General features: G+C 44.4%; 1 protein-coding gene and 1 long non-coding RNA gene across 4 annotated transcripts in view; one reads left to right on the top strand and one right to left on the bottom strand.

Annotated features, from left to right (window-relative positions):
- The window catches only part of LOC143793491 (uncharacterized), a 119509-nt gene that overhangs the window by 52734 nt on the left and 47875 nt on the right, over nucleotides 1-18900 (top strand). For both annotated transcript variants that reach the window (XM_077280506.1, XM_077280507.1), the window contains exon 3: nucleotides 12883-13009. In XM_077280506.1, the coding sequence (XP_077136621.1) occupies nucleotides 12883-13009 (127 nt within the window). The remainder of the gene's footprint in view (nucleotides 1-12882; nucleotides 13010-18900) is intronic.
- LOC143793492 (uncharacterized) overlaps nucleotides 1-18900 on the bottom strand; it is a 29481-nt gene that overhangs the window by 4312 nt on the left and 6269 nt on the right. The window contains exon 3 of one of the 2 annotated variants that reach the window (XR_013220147.1): nucleotides 18010-18474. The exons of the other annotated variant lie outside the window; for it this stretch is intronic. This is a non-coding gene — a long non-coding RNA (uncharacterized LOC143793492). Of the gene's footprint in view, nucleotides 1-18009; nucleotides 18475-18900 lie in introns of those variants that run through there. 2 annotated transcript variants of the gene reach the window in all.

Below are 18900 nucleotides of genomic sequence, written 5' to 3'. Positions count from 1 at the left end.
TTTTTCAAGCGCTCGGATTATTGTATGACGAACCTAATTCTGTGGATCATGCAGAAAAGACCTTGTTGGCCCTGTGTCAGGGTCAGGAAGCGGTAGAAGTATACTGCCAGAAATTTAGAAAATGGTCTGTGCTCACTAAATGGAATGAGGAGGCTCTGGCAGCAATTTTCAGAAAGGGTCTTTCTGAAGCCCTTAAAGATGTTATGGTGGGGTTCCCCACGCCTGCTGGTTTGAGCGAATCTATGTCTCTAGCCATTCAGATTGATCGGCGCCTGCGCGAGCGCAAAGTTGTGCACCATATGGCAGTATCCTCTGAGCAGAGTCCTGAGCCTATGCAATGTGATAGGATTTTGACTAGAGCAGAACGGCAGGGATTCAGACGCCAGAATAGGCTGTGTTTTTACTGTGGTGATTCTGCTCATGTTATTTCTGATTGCCCTAAGAGTACTAAGAGGGTCGCTAGGTCTGTTACCATCAGTACTGTACAGCCTAAATTTCTCTTATCTGTGACCTTGATTTGCTCATTATCGTCCTTTTCTGTCATGGCATTTGTGGATTCAGGCGCTGCCCTGAACTTGATGGACTTGGAATTCGCCAGGCGCTGTGGTTTTTCCTTGCAGCCTTTGCAGAGCCCTATTCCTTTGAGGGGCATTGATGCTACACCGTTGGCCAAGGATAAACCTCAGTATTGGACTCAGCTGACCATGTGCATGGCTCCAGCACATCAGGAAGATTGCCGTTTTCTGGTGTTGCATAATTTGCATGATGTTGTTGTACTGGGCTTTCCATGGTTACAGGGACATAATCCGGTGCTGGATTGGAAATCTATGTCTGTGACTAGTTGGGGTTGTCAAGGGGTACATAGTGACGTTCCTTTGATGTCAATTTCCTCTTCCCCCTCTTCTGAAGTTCCTGAGTTTTTGTCGGATTTCCAGGATGTATTTGATGAGCCCAAGTCCAGTTCCCTTCCTCCACATAGGGACTGTGATTGTGCTATTAACTTGATTCCTGGCTGTAAGTTCCCTAAGGGCCGACTTTTCAATCTGTCTGTACCAGAGCATGCCGCCATGCGGAGTTATGTTAAGGAGTCTTTGGAGAAGGGGCATATTCGGCCGTCTTCGTCACCATTGGGAGCGGGATTCTTTTTTGTTGCCAAGAAGGATGGCTCCTTGAGACCCTGTATTGATTATCGCCTTCTTAATATGATCACGGTCAAATTCCAATACCCTTTACCTTTGCTTTCTGATTTGTTTGCTCGGATCAAGGGGGCTAGTTGGTTTACTAAGATTGACCTTCGAGAGGCATATAATCTTGTTCGTATTAAACAGGGTGACGAATGGAAAACTGCATTTAATACGCCCGAAGGCCATTTTGAATACCTTGTGATGCCTTTCGGGCTCTCTAATGCTCCTTCTGTATTTCAGTCCTTCATGCATGATATTTTCCGCAATTATCTTGATAAATTCATGATTGTGTATTTGGATGATATTTTGATTTTTTCCGATGATTGGGAGTCTCATGTGAAGCAGGTCAGGATGGTATTCCAGATCCTTCGTGATAATGCTTTATTTGTGAAGGGGTCTAAGTGCCTATTTGGAGTTCAGAAGGTCTCTTTTTTGGGTTTTATTTTTTCTCCCTCGTCTATAGAAATGGATCCTGTTAAGGTCCAAGCCATTCAAGACTGGATTCAATCCACATCTGTGAAGAGTCTTCAGAAATTTTTGGGCTTTGCTAATTTTTATCGCCGTTTCATTGCCAACTTTTCCAGTGTGGTTAAGCCCCTGACCGATTTGACAAAGAAAGGCGCTGATGTGACGAATTGGTCCTCTGCGGCTGTTGAGACCTTTCAGGAGCTTAAACGCCGATTTACTTCTGCCCCTGTGTTGCGTCAGCCGGATGTTTCGCTTCATTTTCAGGTTGAGGTTGACGCTTCTGAGATTGGGGCAGGGGCCGTTTTGTCTCAGAGGAGTTCTGATGGTTCTTTGATGAAACCGTGTGCCTTTTTTTCCAGAAAGTTTTCGCCTGCGGAGCGCAATTATGATGTCGGCAATCGGGAGTTGTTGGCCATGAAGTGGGCATTTGAGGAGTGGCGACATTGGCTTGAGGGAGCCAAGCACCGCGTTGTGGTCTTGACCGATCATAAGAATCTGATTTACCTCGAGTCGGCCAAGCGGCTGAACCCTAGACAGGCTCGATGGTCCCTGTTTTTCTCCCGTTTTGATTTTGTGGTCTCGTATCTTCCGGGATCTAAGAATGTTAAGGCTGATGCCCTCTCTAGGAGTTTTTTGCCTGATTCTCCTGGAGTCCTTGAGCCTGTTGGCATTCTTAAGGAAGGGGTGATTCTTTCTGCCATCTCCCCTGATTTACGGCGGGTGCTTCAGGAATTTCAAGCTGATAAACCTGACCGCTGTCCTGTGGGGAAGCTGTTTGTTCCTGATAGATGGACAAGTAAGGTAATTTCTGAGGTTCATTGTTCGGTGTTGGCTGGTCATCCTGGGATTTTTGGTACCAGAGATTTGGTTGCTAGGTCCTTTTGGTGGCCTTCCTTGTCGCGGGATGTGCGTTCTTTTGTGCAGTCCTGTGGGACTTGTGCCCGGGCCAAGCCTTGCTGTTCCCGCGCTAACTATGTAACTATGTAACTATGTAACTTGTTGTGGACTTAATCTTTCTGCACTTTCTATGTTTTTTCTAGTCCAGCTTGTCAGTATGGATTTATTCAGTTAAGCTGGAAGGTCTGGGAAGCAGATTTACCCTCCACACCCTTTAGTCAGGTGTGGAGATTTTTGTAGACTCTGTGGTGGATTTTTCTAGTTTTTAATACTGACCGCACAGTATTCTGTCCTGTTCTATCTATCTAGCTAGACTGGTCTCCTTTGCTACATCCTGATTTCATTCTGCGTATGTCATTTCCCTCTCCACTCACAGTCAATATTTGTGGGGGGCTGCCTATCCTTTGGGGATTTTCTCTGAGGGAAGATAGAAACAGGAAAGCTATCTTTAGGGGAAGTTCGTCCTCCGGCTGTGACGAGGTGTCTAGGGAGTGACAGGAACATCCCACGACTACTTCTAGTGTTGTGTTAAGCTCAGGAACTGCGGTCAGTACAGGTACCACCTCCTCCAGAGCACGTCCCATGTTGCTCCTAAACCACCAGTTCATAACAGTATACACTGGAGGATTCTGGGTGATGAGAGGAGACTGCTGGGAGATTATACAGTATACACTGGAGGATTCTTGGTAATGAGAGGAGACTGCTGGGAAATTATACAGTGTACACTGGATGATTCTGGGAGAGAAGAGAGGAGACTGCTGGGAGATTATACAGTATACACTGGAGGATTCTGAGTGATGAGAGGAGACTGCTGGGAGATTATACAGTATACACTGGAGGATTCTTGGTAATGAGAGGAGACTGCTGGGAGATTATACAGTATACACTGGAGGATTCTGGGTGATGAGAGGAGACTGCTGGGAGATTATACAGTATACACTGGAGGATTCTGGGTGATGAGAGGAGAGGAGACTGCTGGGAGATTATACAGTGTACACTGGAGGATTCTGGGTGATGGGAGGAGACTGCTGGGAGATTATACAGTATACACTGGAGGATTCTGGGTGATGAGAGGAGAGGAGACTGCTGGGAGATTATACAGTATACACTGGAGGATTCTTGGTAATGAGAGGAGACTGCTGGGAGATTATACAGTATACACTGGAGGATTCTGGGTGATGAGAGGAGACTGCTGGGAGATTATACAGTATACACTGGAGGATTCTGGGTGATGGGAGGAGACTGCTGGGAGATTATACAGTATACACTGGAAGATTCTGGGTGATGAGAGGAGACTGCTGGGAGATTATACAGTATACACTGGAGGATTCTGGGTGATGAGAGGAGACTGCTGGGAGATTATACAGTATACACTGGAGGATTCTGGGTGATGGGAGGAGACTGCTGGGAGATTATACAGTATACACTGCAGGATTCTAGGTGATGAGAGGAGAGAAGACTGCTGGGAGATTATACAGTATACACTGGAGGATTCTGGGTGATGAGAGGAGAATAGACCTCTGGGAGATTATACAGTATACACTGGAGGATTCTGGGTGATGAGAGGAGACTGCTGGGAGATTATACAGTATACACTGGAGGATTCTGGGTGATGAGAGGAGACTGCTGGGAGATTTTACAGTATACACTGGAGGATTCTGGATGATGAGAGGAGACTGCTGGGAGATTATACAGTGTACACTGGAGGATTCTGGGTGATGAGAGGTGACTGCTGGGAGATTATACAGTGTACACTGGAGGATTCTGTATGATGAGAGGAGACTGCTGGGAGATTATACAGTGTACACTGGAGGATTCTGGGTGATGAGAGGAGACTGCTGGGAGATTATACACTGGAGGATTCTGGGTGATGAGAGGAGACTGCTGGGAGATTATACAGTGTACACTGGAGGATTCTGGGTGATGAGAGGAGACTGCTGGGAGATTATACACTGGAGGATTCTGGGTGATGAGAGGAGACTGCTGGGAGATTTTACAGTATACACTGGAGGATTCTGGGTGATGAGAGGAGACTGCTGGGAGATTATACAGTGTACACTGGAGGATTCTGGGTGATGAGAGGAGACTGCTGGGAGATTATACACTGGAGGATTCTGGGTGATGAGAGGAGACTGCTGGGAGATTATACAGTATACACTGGAGGATTCTGGGTGATGAGAGGAGACTGCTGGGAGATTATACAGTGTACACTGGAGGATTCTGGGTGATGAGAGGAGACTGCTGGGAGATTATACACTGGAGGATTCTGGGTGATGAGAGGAGACTGCTGGGAGATTATACAGTGTACACTGGAGGATTCTGGGTGATGAGAGGAGACTGCTGGGAGATTATACACTGGAGGATTCTGGGTGATGAGAGGAGACTGCTGGGAGATTATACAGTGTACACTGGAGGATTCTGGGTGATGAGAGGTGACTGCTGGGAGATTATACAGTGTACACTGGAGGATTCTGTATGATGAGAGGAGACTGCTGGGAGATTATACAGTGTACACTGGAGGATTCTGGGTGATGAGAGGAGACTGCTGGGAGATTATACACTGGAGGATTCTGGGTGATGAGAGGAGACTGCTGGGAGATTTTACAGTATACACTGGAGGATTCTGGGTGATGAGAGGAGACTTCTGGGAGATTATACAGTGTACACTGGAGGATTCTGGGTGATGAGAGGAGACTGCTGGGAGATTATACAATGGAGGATTCTGGGTGATGAGAGGAGACTGCTGGGAGATTTTACAGTATACACTGGAGGATTCTGGGTGATGAGAGGAGACTGCTGGGAGATTTTACAGTATACACTGGAGGATTCTGGGTGATGAGAGGAGACTGCTGGGAGCTTATACAGTGTACACTGGAGGATTCTGGGTGATGAGAGGAGACTGCTGGGAGATTATACACTGGAGGATTCTTGGTGATGAGAGGAGACTGCTGGGAGATTATACACTGGAGGATTCTGGGTGATGAGATGAGAGGTGACTGCTGACGATCTGCAGAGGCGGTGTATCGCCTGTCTTGGTGTGGTCAGGGACACTACACCGTCCTTACATGATGGCTCCCGGTAATTCTCGGGTTATTGTACAGTGATTCCGATACACTAGTGCCACCTCAGTATGTTTATACTTGTACCACGGCTAAACATCATGGACCACTGTGCACACATCTTTGCCTGTGTAGCCTGTACTTATCTGTGAATGTGTCTGGGTACACTGGACTGGTAACTATATTGGCCAGGTATTCTATGCCGCCATACACAAGTGCTACTTTAGGCCGGGGTCAGACAAGCGTATAGCGTGTGATGCGAGCGGGAGGCGAGGGTCCTGGGCCTGTGCTCCGAGCCTCTCGCACAGAATGGATCGGAGCTGAGCTGCGGAGGAGGTTGAGGAATGAATTTCTCCATTGCCGGGGTCCGCGTATATCGCACATCACTCGGATGATTTCTGACTGATGTGCCTTGTCTCCCTCGCACCCACAGGCTTGAGACTCGGCCGAGTGTCGGTGACAATTGCATCATGCTGCGATTTCACTCGAACATTGTAAACGGCTGAGATTAAAAACGCTGATGTGAGCTGCCCCATAGATGAATACTGGTCCGATGTGTTGGTCTATTGTTTCCGTGTTCCATTACTGTTCTTATGCTCCATGGGTGACAGGTCATATAGTACCCCCCGTCCTTAATACAATTGTTCTATTTTAATATATCTGATCGTATTGTTCCTTCTACACTGTGTTCCAAATTATTATGCAAATTGGATTTAAGTGTGATAAAGATTTAATTGTTTTGTTTTTCAAATAAACTCATGGATGGTATTGTGTCTCAGGGCTCAATGGATCACTGAAATCAATCTTAAACACATGTGATAATTGGTTTTCCAGGTGATTCTAATTAAAGGAAAACTACTTAAAAATGATGTTCCACATTATTAAGCAGGTCACAGTTTTCAAGTAACATGGGAAAGGAAAAGGATCTTTCTGCTGCCGAAAAGCATCAACTAGTGCAATGCCTTGGTGAAGGGATGAAAACAGTAGAAATTTTCCAAAAACATAAGTGTGACCATCGTACTGTTAAGAGATTTGTGGCTGTATCTGAGCACAAATGTGTTTGTGCTGATAAAGGCATAATGAGGAAGATTTCTGCCAGGCAAGTTCATCGGATTAAGAGAGCAGCTGCTAAAAAGCCATTACAAAGCAGCAAACAGATATTTGAAGCTGCTGGTGCCTCTGGAGTCCCTCGAACCTCAAGGTGTAGGCTCCTTCAAAGGCTTGCTGTGGTGCATAAACCTACTATTCGGCCACCCTTAAACAGTGTTCACAAGCAGAAATGGTTGTATTGGGCCCACACATACATGAAGACTAATTTCCAAACAGTCTTGTTTACTGATAAGTGTTGAGCAACCCTGGATGGTCCAGATGGATGGAGTAGTGGATGGTTGGTGGATGGCCACCATGTCCCAACAAGGCTACAACGTCAGCAAGGAGGTAGAGGAGTCATGTTTGGGGCCAGAATCATGGGAAACAGCTGGTAGGGCCCTTTAAGGTTCCTGAAGGTGTGAAAATGACCTCTGCAAAGTATATAGAGTTTCTGACTGACAACTTTCTTCTATGGTCTAAAAAGCAGAAACGTGCCTTCAGGAGCAAAATCATCTTCATGCATGACAATGCACCGTCTCATGCTGCAAAGAATACCTCTGAGTCATTGGCTGCTATGGGCATAAAAGGAGATAAACTCATGGTGTGGCCACCATCTTCCCCTGACCTCAACCCTATTGAGAACCTTTGGAGTATTATCAAGCAAAAGATCTATGAGGGTGGGAGGCAGTTCACATCCAAACAGCAGCTCTGGGAGGCTATTCTGACTTCATGCGAAGAAATACAAGCAGAAACTCTCCAAAAACTCACAAGTTCAATGGATGCAAGAATTGTGAAGGTGACATTAAAGAAGGGTCCTATGTTAATTTGGCCTGTTGGGATGTTTTGGCGTTAAATAGCTTTTTTGTTCAGTGAATGTGACCTCCTAGTGCTGAAAATTCCACAAATGAGCATTTTCAGTTCTTTAACCCCTTTCTGTCATTAGACGTACTATTCCGTCCATGTGGGGTGGGCCCTACTTCCCAAGGACGGAATAGTACGTCATACGCGATCAGCCGCGCTCACGGGGGGAGCGCGGCCGATCGCGGCCGGGTGTCAGCTGCATATCGCAGCTGACATCCGGCACTAAGTGCCAGGAGCGGTCACGGACCGCCCCCGGCACATTAACCCCCGGCACACCGCGATCAAACATGATCGCGATGTGCCGGCGGTGCAGGGAAGCATCGCGCAGGGAGGGGGCTCCCTGCGGGCTTCCCTGAGCCCCCCGCAGCAACGCGATGTGATCGCGTTGCTGCGAGGGTCTTACCTCCCTCCCTGCCTGCTCCAGACCCGGATCCAAGATGGCCGCGGATCCGGGTCCTGCAGGGAGGGAGGTGGCTTCACAGAAGCCTGCTCAGAGCAGGCACTGTGAAGCAGCCTGCACTTCTCGCAGATCGGTGATCTGTCAGAGTGCTATGCAAACTGACAGATCACCGATCTGTATTGTCCCCCCCTGGGGCAAAGTAAAAAAGTAAAAAAAAATTTTTCCAAATGTGTAAAAAAAAAAAAAAAAAAAAAAAAATATTCCAAAATAATGGAAAAAAAAAAATATTATTCCCATAAATACATTTCTTTATCTAAATAAAATAAAAAAAACAATAAAAGTACACATATTTAGTATTGCCGCGTCCGTAACGACCCGACCTATAAAACTGGCCCACTAGTTAACCCCTTCAGTAAACACCGTAAGAAAAAAAAAAAAAAAACGAGGCAAAAAACAACGCTTTATTATCATACCGCCGAACAAAAAGTGGAATAACACGCGATCAAAAAGACTGATATAAATAACCATGGTACCGCTGAAAACGTCATCTTGTCCCGCAAAAAACGAGCCGCCATACAGCATCATCAGCAAAAAAATAAAAAAGTTATAGTCCTGAGAATAAAGCGATACCAAAATAATTATTTTTTCTATAAAATAGTTTTTATCGTATAAAAGCGCCAAAACATAAAAAAAATGATATAAATGAGATATCGCTGTAATCGTACTGACCCGACGAATAAAACTGCTTTATCAATTTTACCAAACGTGGAACGGTATAAACGCCTCCCCAAAAAGAAATTCATGAATAGCTGGTTTTTGATCACTCTGCCTCACAAAAATCGGAATAAAAAGCGATCAAAAAATGTCACGTGTCCGAAAATGTTACCAATAAAAACGTCAACGCATCCCGCAAAAAACAAGATCTCACATGACTCTGTGGACTCAAATATGGAAAAATTACAGCTCTCAAAATGTGGTAACAAAAAAAATATTTTTTGCAATGAAAAGCGTCTTTCAGTGTGTGACGTCTCTCAATCATAAAAATCCGCTAAAAAACTCGCTATAAAAGTAAATCAAACCCCCCTTCATCACCCCCTTAGTTAGGGAAAAATAAAAAAATTAAAAAATGTATTTATTTCCATTTTCCCATTAGGGTTAGGGCTAGAGTTAGGACTAGAGTTAGGGCTAGGGTTATTGCTAGGGTTAGGGTTGGGGCAAGGGTTGGGGCTACAGTTAGGGTTGGGGCTAAAGATAGGGTTAGGGTTTGGATTACATTTACGGTTGGGAATAGGGTTGGGTGTGTCTGGGTTAGAGGAGTGGTTAGGGTTACTGTTGGGATTAGGGTAAGGGGTGTGTTTGGATTAGGGTTTCAGTTATAATTGGGGGTTTCCACTGTTCGGGCACATCAGGGGCTTTCCAAACGGGATATGGCATCCGATCTGAATTCCAGCCAATTCTGCGTTGAAAAAGGAAAACAGTGCTCCTTCCCTTCCGAGCTCTCCCGTGTGCCCAAACAGGGGTTTACCCCAACATATGGGGTATCAGCGTACTCAGGACAAATTGGACATCATCTTTTGGGGTCCAATTTCTCCTGCTACCCTTGGGAAAATACAAAACTGGGGGCCAAAAAATAAGTTTTGTGGGAAAAAAAAGATTTTTTATTTTCACGGCTCTGCGTTGTAAACTGTAGTGAAACACTTGGGGGTTCAAAGTTCTCACAACACATCTAGATAAGTTCCTTGGGGGGTCTAATTTCCGATATGGGGTCACTTGTGGGGGGTTTGTACTGTTTGCGTACATCAGGGGCTCTGCAAATGCAACGTGACGCCTGCAGACCAATCCATTTAAGTCTGCATTCCAAATGGCGCTTCTTCCCTTCCGAGCTCTGTCATGCGCCCAAACAGTGGTTCCCCCCCACATATGGGGTATCAGCATACTCAGGACAAATTAGACAACAACTTTTTGGGTCCAATTTATCCTGATACCCTTGTGAAAATACAAAACTGGGGGCTAAAAAATCATTTTTGTGAAAAAAAAAAAGAATTTATTTTCACGGCTCTGCGTTATAAACTGTAGTGAAACACTTGGGGGTTCAAAGTTCTCACAACACATCTAGATAAGTTCCTTGGGGGGTCTAGTTTCCAATATGGGGTCACTTGTGGGGGGTTTGTACTGTTTGGGTACATCAGGGGCTCTGCAAATGCAACGTGACGCCTGCAGACCAATCCATTTAAGTCTGCATTCCAAATGACGCTCCTTCCCTTCCGAGCTCTGTCATGCGCCCAAACAGTGGTTCCCCCCCACATATCGGGTATCAGCATACTGAGGAAAAATTGGACAACAAATTTTGGGGTCCAATTTATCCTGTTACCCTTGTGAAAATACAAAACTGGGGGCTAATAAATCATTTTTGTGAAAAAAAAAAAAGAATTTATTTTCACTTCTCTGCGTTATAAACTGTAGTGAAACACTTGGGGGTTCAAAGTTCTCACAACACATCTAGATAAGTTCCTTGGGGGGTCTAGTTTCCAATATGGGGTCACTTGTGGGGGGTTTGTACTGTTTGGGTACATCAGGGGCTCTGCAAATGCAACGTGACGCCTGCAGACCAATCCATTTAAGTCTGCATTCCAAATGGCGCTCCTTCCCTTCCGAGCTCTGTCATGCGCCCAAACAGTGGTTCCCCCCCACATATCGGGTATCAGCATACTCAGGACAAATTGGACAACAAATTTTGGGGTCCAATTTATCCTGTTACCCTTGTGAAAATACAAAACTGGGGGCTAAAAAATCATTTTTGTGAAAAAAAAAAAAGAATTTATTTTCACGGCTCTGCGTTATAAACTGTAGTGAAACACTTGGGGGTTCAAAGCTCTCAAAACACATCTAGATAAGTTCCTTAGGGGGTCTACTTTCCAAAATGGTGTCACTTGTGGGGGGGTTTAATGTTTAGGCACATCAGTGGCTCTCCAAACGCGACATGGCATCCCATCTTAATTCCAGTCAATTTTGCATTGAAAAGTAAAATAGCGCTCCTTCCCTTCCGAGCTCTGCTATGCGCCCAAACAGTGGTTTACCCCCACATATGGGGTATCGTCGTACTCAGGACAAATTGCACAACAACTTTTGTGCTCTAATTTCTTCTCTTACCCTTGGGGAAATAAAAAATGGGGGCGAAAAGATCATTTTTGTGAAAAAATATGATTTTTTATTTTTACGGCTCTGCATTATAAACTTCTGTGAAGCACTTGTTGGGTCAAAGTGCTCACCACACATCTAGATAAGTTCCTTAGGGGGTCTACTTTCCAAAATGGTGTCACTTGTGGGGGGTTTCAATGTTTAGGCACATCAGGAGCTCTCCAAACGCAACATGACGTCCCATCTCAATTCCAGTCAATTTTGCATTGAAAAGTCAAATGGCGCTCCTTCCCTTCCGAGCTCTGCCCTGCGCCCAAACAATGGTTTACACCCACATATGGGGTATCAGCGTACTCAGGACAAATTGCACAACAATTTTTGGGGTCCAATTTTCTTCTCTTACCCTTGGGAAAATAAAAAATTGGGGGCGAAAAGATCATTTTTGTGAAAAAATATGATTTTTTATTTTTACGGCTCTGCATTATAAACTTCTGTGAAGCACTTGTTGGGTCAAAGTGCTCACCACACATCTAGATAAGTTCCTTAGGGGGTCTACTTTCCAAAATGGTGTCACTTGTGGGGGGTTTCAATGTTTAGGCACATCAGGGGCTCTCCAAATGCAACATGGCGTCCCATCTCAATTCCAGTCAATTTTGCATTGAAAAGTCAAATGGCGCTCCTTTCCTTCCGAGCTCTGCCATGCGCCCAAACAGTGGATTACCCCCACATATGGGGTATCAGCATACTCAGGACAAATTGTACAACAAATTTTGGGGTCTATTTTCTCCTGTTACCCTTGGTAAAATAAAACAAATTGGATCTGAAATAAATTTTGTGTGAAAAAAAGTTAAATGTTCATTTTTATTTAAACATTCCAAAAATTCCTGTGAAACACCTGAAGGGTTAATAAACTTCTTGAAAGTGGTTTTGAGTACCTTGAGGGGTGCAGTTTTTAGAATGGTGTCACACTTGGGTATTTTCTATCATATAGACCCCTCAAAATGACTTCAAATGAGATGTGGTCCCTAAAAAAAATGGTGGTGTAAAAATGAGAAATTGTTGGTCAACTTTTAACCCTTATAACTCCGTCACAAAAAAAAATTTTGGTTCCAAAATTGTGCTGATGTAAAGTAGACATGTGGGAAATGTTACTTATTAAGTATTTTGCGTGACATATGTCTGTGATTTAAGGGCATAAAAATTAAAAGTTGGAAAATTGCGAAATTTTCAAAATTTTCGCCAAATATTCGTTTTTTTCACAAATAAACACAACTTATATCGAAGAAATTTTACCACTATCATGAAGTACAATATGTCACGAGAAAACAATGTCAGAATCGCCAAGATCCGTTGAAGCGTTCCAGAGTTATAACCTCATAAAGGGACAGTGGTCAGAATTGTAAAAATTGGCCCGGTCATTAACGTGCAAACCACCCTTGGGGGTGAAGGGGTTAAAACATATCAAATGTTTAGAAATTCTACTGTGCCTAATAATTTGGAACAGTGCATTTTGAGTTTTCATTCATTTTGGAGATTATACTGTTATCATTGGGAGGTTTCTTCAGTAAAATTCGATGTATAATCTAACGGGTGATGACTTTTATTAGACTGACTGTCATTTGCACCGACCATTTAGGAAAATCTGATAAAAATGTAATTTGCATAATAATTTGGAACATAGTGTATATCGCCATTGATTGATAGTATCTAGTATTGAAGGGATCTCTATCCAACTGTATTAGAGGATTTCTATTGGTTGTGTGATGTCTGCCTTGTTGGTTGTCAGGTTCCTCTCAGGTGTCAGGACGTCGCTATCTATTTCTCCCTGGAGGAGTGGGATTATATAGAAGGACACCGGGATCAGTACACGGAGGTCAGGATGGAGGAGGAGCACCGGCATCTTGCTCTACTCGGTAAGGAGATCATAGCTGTCTACACTGGAACATGTTTCCTAATAGGGAGATCATGCTCGAAACCGCAAATACACACTCATAAATGTCTTCTGTAGAAACACCAAAAAATAAAGGAACGGTAAATAAAATCTATCATTTTATTAGATAAACATATTACAAATAGAATGTACAAAATTTGCCAAATATAGCATAGAGGTTTAAACAAATGGAAGACATGCAAGGAAGTGCACAGTTAGCAAGTAAAATGAGAAACAGCACTCAAAACGCCAAGAGAAAGTATGGAGGATCATCAAAAGTGTGGTGCCAACAAAGAGTCCCCTTCCAGAAGATAGCGAGGTCACGTGTAGCTCAGATCGTGCTTACCCATATGTGTATCCAGACAAGCGCCTTCCTGGCAGCCCCTGATGCTCGTTTCACGTATTATGCTTTCTCAATGGGGTGTCTTATTGTCTGTCCCAACATCTATGTTAACGTTGTGGCCAGCTGCTGCGAATGCGCTCCGGTCAGCCCACCTACATAGCGGCTTCCTAGGTGACCGTCAGGGCTCACCACGCGCATATTAGGATGAAATTCCACTCTCTCTCGTCATTAGACATGCGCACGGTGGTCGTCAGATAACCACCTAGTGTATGTCGATTGCAGGTTCACAGTGCATATACACACTCAGCAGCCATGCTGTAGTGGACCATGAGTGCGGCCATTTTGGGACTGATCACAAAACGTGATATATGTTATGTATAGCTATGTTAACTAGTGATAAAGTATACGTGACCGAGAAGAATTACAACTATGACAATAATAGTGTCAATGAGACAAAGTGCAGAGGCCAATTAGGGTTTATTATAAATCCAAAAATGATGTTATTAAAATGTTAAAGGACAACAACAATCCCATTGCATTAATCCCAAAAGGACCAACTATTTTCTGTACATATAAACATGCGTGAATATAATCGTTACTTATGTTGAAACGTCGGATACATTAAGATGGAGTTATAATAAAGGCCGGTCCATATTTTGTTTGCTCACAAATATTCCCCAAGAACTAGCCAGTGGCAGGGAGAGGGTCCAGGTATAGGTCCGGATAATAAGTGGCATTAAGTTGGTCAGATTACAGACATGCGCCCATGTCGCCTGCATTCCAGAGAGGCTGGCCAATAGGAGGGAAGAGATCCAGGCATATATCCTAATGTTAAACAGCATCACACTAGCCGCAATCTATATACAGTATATAATTGTCTAAGGGTCACTTCCGTCTGTCTGTCCTTCTGTCTGTCTGTCTGTCACGGGTATTCATTGGTCGCGGCCTCTGTCTGTCATGGAATCCAAGTCGCTGATTGGTCGTGGCAAAACAGCCTCGACCAATCAGCGACTGGCACAGTCCGGAAGAAAATGGCCGCTCCTTCCTCCCCGCAGTCAGTGCCCACTCCGTACTCCCCTCCGGTCACAGCGCCCGCTCCGTACTCCCCTCCGGTCACAGCGCCCGCTCCGTACTCCCCTCCGGTCACAGCGCCCGCTCCGTACTCCCCTCTGGTCACAGCGCCCGCTCCGTACTCCCCTCCGGTCACAGCGCCCGCTCCGTACTCCCCTCCGGTAAGCGCTCACACAGGGTTAATGGCAGCGTTGACCGCGGTGTAACACACTCGGTTAACGTGCTGCTATTAACCCTGTGTGACCAACTTTATACTATTCATGCTGCCTATGCAGCACGAATAGTAAAAATATCTAATGTTAAAAATAATTAAAAAAATAGTTACATACTCACCCTCCGGTGGCCCCCGGATCGAAGAGGCCTGTTACCGATGCTCCTCGCGACGCCCCGGTGACCGCTGCATGCAGTGCGGTCTCGCGAGATGATGACGTAGCAGTCTCGCGAGATCGCGAGACTCGCGCTTCAGACCGGAGCGCGCGAGAAGCAAGTATGTAACTATTTTTTATTTATTTATTTATGTTTAACAGGGATATGGTGCATACTACGTGGCTGGGCAATATACTACGTGACTGGCCAATATACTACGTGACTGGCCAATATACTACGTCACTGGGCAATATACTACGTGACTGGGCAATATACTATGTGGCTGGGCAATATACTACGTCGCTGGGCAATATACTACGTGACTGGCCAATATACTACGTGACTGGCCAATATACTACGTCACTGGGCAATATACTACGTGACTGGGCAATATACTATGTGGCTGGGCAATATACTACGTGGCTGCGCAATATACTACGTGACTGGGCAATATACTACATGGCTGGGCAATATACTACGTGACTGGGCAATATACTACGTCACTGGGCAATCTACTACGTGACTGGGCAATATACTACATCAATGGGCAATATACTACGTCAGTGGGCCACGTCACTGGGCAATATACTACGTGACTGGGCAATATACTACATCACTGGGCAATATACTACGTGACTGGGCAATATACTATGTGGCTGGACAATATACTACGTGGCTGGGCAATATACTACGTGGCTGCGCAATATACTACGTGGCTGGGCAATATACTACATCACTGGGCAATATACTACGTCACTGGGCAATATACTATGTGGCTGGGCAATATACTACGTGGCTCTGTGCTGTATACCACGTGACACAATATACTATGTGGCTGGGCAATATACTACGTGGCTGGGCAATATACCACGTGGCTGGGCAATATACTATGTGGCTGGGCAATATACTACATGACTGGGCAATATACTACGTGACTGGGCAATATACTACGTCACTGGGCAATATACTACGTGACTGGGCAATATACTACATCAATGGGCAATATACTACGTCAGTGGGCCATGTCACTGGGCAATATACTACGTGACTGGGCAATGTACTACATCACTGGGCAATATACTACGTGACTGGGCAATATACTATGTGGCTGGACAATATACTACGTGGCTGGGCAATATACTACGTGGCTGCGCAATATACTACGTGGCTGGGCAATATACTACATCACTGGGCAATATACTACGTCACTGGGCCACGTCACTGGGCAATATACTACGTGGCTGGGCAATATACTACATCACTGGGCAATATACTACGTGACTGGGCAATATACTACGTGACTGGGCAATATACTATGTGGCTGGGCAATATACTATGTGACTGGGCAATATACTATGTGGGCTGCGCAATATACAACGTGGGCTGCGCAATGTACAACGTGGGCTGCGCAATATACAACGTGGGCTGCGCAATGTACAACGTGGGCTGCGCAATGTACAACGTGGGCTGGGCAATATACAACGTGGGCTGGGAAATATACAACGTGGGCTGGGCAATATACAACGTGGGCTGGGCAATATACAACGTGGGCTGCGCAATATACAACGTGGGCTGCGCAATATACAACGTGGGCTGGGCAATATACAACGTGGGCTGCGCAATATACTACGTGGGCTGCGCAATATACTACGTGGGCTGCGCAATATACTACGTGGGCTGCGCAATATACTACGTGGGCTGCGCAATATACTACGTGGGCTGTGCAATATACAATGTGCGCTGCACAATGTACTATGTGGACTGGGCAATATACTACGTGGGCTGCGCAATATACAACGTGTACTGTGTGGGCTGCGCAATGTACTGCATGGGCTGCGCAATGTACTGCGTGGGCTGTGCTATACACTACGCATACATATTCTAGAATACCCGATGCGTTAGAATCAGGCCACCATCTAGTATAGGAATAAACTCTTTGTTCAGATTGTTTTCTTAGAGAACACAGCTGGAAACTAGAAATTTAAAAGTTCAGCTTCTCAACATCATTTTGACCACTTCACTCTTTTCGTCCTGTAAAAATCCTATAGCATCTTTGATTTTTCTTTTGCTTTTGACATACTCCTTAAATCCTTTTTTATTGCTTTTGGTCTCCCTTGCAAGCCTTACTTCATTACTGACTTTAGCTCTAACTCTTGCCCTGCATTCCCTGCAGATAACATTATATTCTTCTTTAGATATGCCCCCTCCTCTTTCCATTTAATATACATTTCTTTTTTCCTTTTTAACAAGTGATTAAGTTCTGTGTTCATCCATGCTGGTCTCTTTAAATACTTCCAATTCTTCCTTCTTTTCGGAATTGTTACAGATTGTGTGGTGAGAGTTTCATTTAGCAAAATCTCCCATCCCTCTTGGACATTTCTGTCCTTTAGAATATCCAGTCATTGGACCTTTCATACCCTCTTTCTGAGTCGATTAAAATTTGCCTTTCTGAAGTCCAACCTTAAAGTCTGTGTCCTCCCTGGTCTTCCCCCTCTTGTAATCCAAAATTCGAGGATAGCATGATCGCTGCCTCCCAAATACCCAGCCACCTTTACTTCCTCAACCATTTCCTCCCTGTTGGTAAGAATTAGGTCCAAGATTGCAGATCCTCTTGTTCTCTCTTCCACCTTTTGAAATATAAGAATTTTCAGGACCTATTACTTTTGCCTGAGAGAGATTCCCAACAAATATCTGGATTGTCAAAATCTCCCATGATCACTATGTTGTACTTTTTTGAGAACAGAGGCATCTGATGTTAAAATAGTTCATCTATATGTTCAGTCTGTCCAGGTGTCCCATAGTAGACACCTACAATAGTGTTCTTTCTGTTCTTCTCTCCTAGTATTCCTACCCAAACAGTTTCTACAGAGCTACCAGTCTCTGAAGCTTGTATCTCTGTGAAGATAGATATGTTTTCCTAACATACAATGCAACACCTCCTCCCCTCTTGTTAATCTTGTTTCTGATAAATAAGTTGTAGCCTTAAAGGTTTGTTTTCCAAGCATGTGTATCATCCTACCAAGTTTCAGTGATGTCTATGACATCATATCTTCCTGTGTTAGCAGCTGCAATTCTCCTTGTTTGTTTTCCATGCCCTGTGCATTTGTATAGACACATTTTAGTTTGTAGTCGGTTTCACTTGTTCATTATTTCTACTTCTAAGAACAGGGTTCTCAAAAGAATTCATTAGCTGCATATATTTCCCATCCGATATTGCTCTAGTTTAAAGCTCTCCTGATGACTGTAGCAAGGCGTCTACCAAATATGTGTTTTTCTGTAAGATGCAACCCATCTCTAGCAAGTAGTCCATCATACAGGTAATTCACTCCATGATCAAGAAGCCCAAAATGTTGCTCACGGCATCATCGATGTAGCCAGTTGTTCACCTGTAGAATCTTGTTCAATCTGCTTGGTCGAGGTCCATCCACTGGGAGGATGGATGAGAAGACAACCAGTGCTCCCGGTTCTAGGTCTTCAAAGTCTCTGCATATAGTTTCCAGGTCATTTTATGGTGTGTCATTTGTTCCTATGTGTATTGGTAGACTTGGGTAGTCGTCTGTAGCACTGAAGAGTCTTAATACCCCATCCAACACATCTTTGATTTGGGCAAATGGAAGACGGCACACTTCTCGTGAGGTAATGTTCAATTGGCAGATAGCAGTTCCTCTCTGTAGGGAATCACAGAAAAACACACGAATACTTGCCAGAAAACAATCAATTTACTGACCAAAGCACTATCTCAAGATAAAGTAAGTTAATTAAAACTTCACTTTTAATGATATATTAAATAACAACAAAGTAGACCAACAATTATCAGCTGTTTGGCCTACAATTGGAAATGTAGAGTAGCCCTAAAAAACATCTGTTGTTCCCCTACCTTGCAGCAGAGGTTGACACCCTAGGACCTGCGCTGTGGCACCCTCGCTCACTGTCAACTCTCCCTAGTACACCCTATTAGGCCCTGAGGTGAATAATATACACATCAAACAGCAGAACAAAGTAATGTCTAGGCTAAAAATTCAGAAGTTGGGGAGATGTAGAGTTGTCACAGAAGTGCATTCCAATTAGAATATAAATTATTATCGGGGAAGACC

Source organism: Ranitomeya variabilis, chromosome 1, assembly GCF_051348905.1.
Source record: "Ranitomeya variabilis isolate aRanVar5 chromosome 1, aRanVar5.hap1, whole genome shotgun sequence".
NCBI classification, from domain to species: domain Eukaryota; kingdom Metazoa; phylum Chordata; class Amphibia; order Anura; family Dendrobatidae; genus Ranitomeya; species Ranitomeya variabilis.
This window is presented reverse-complemented; position numbering and strand designations above follow the sequence as displayed.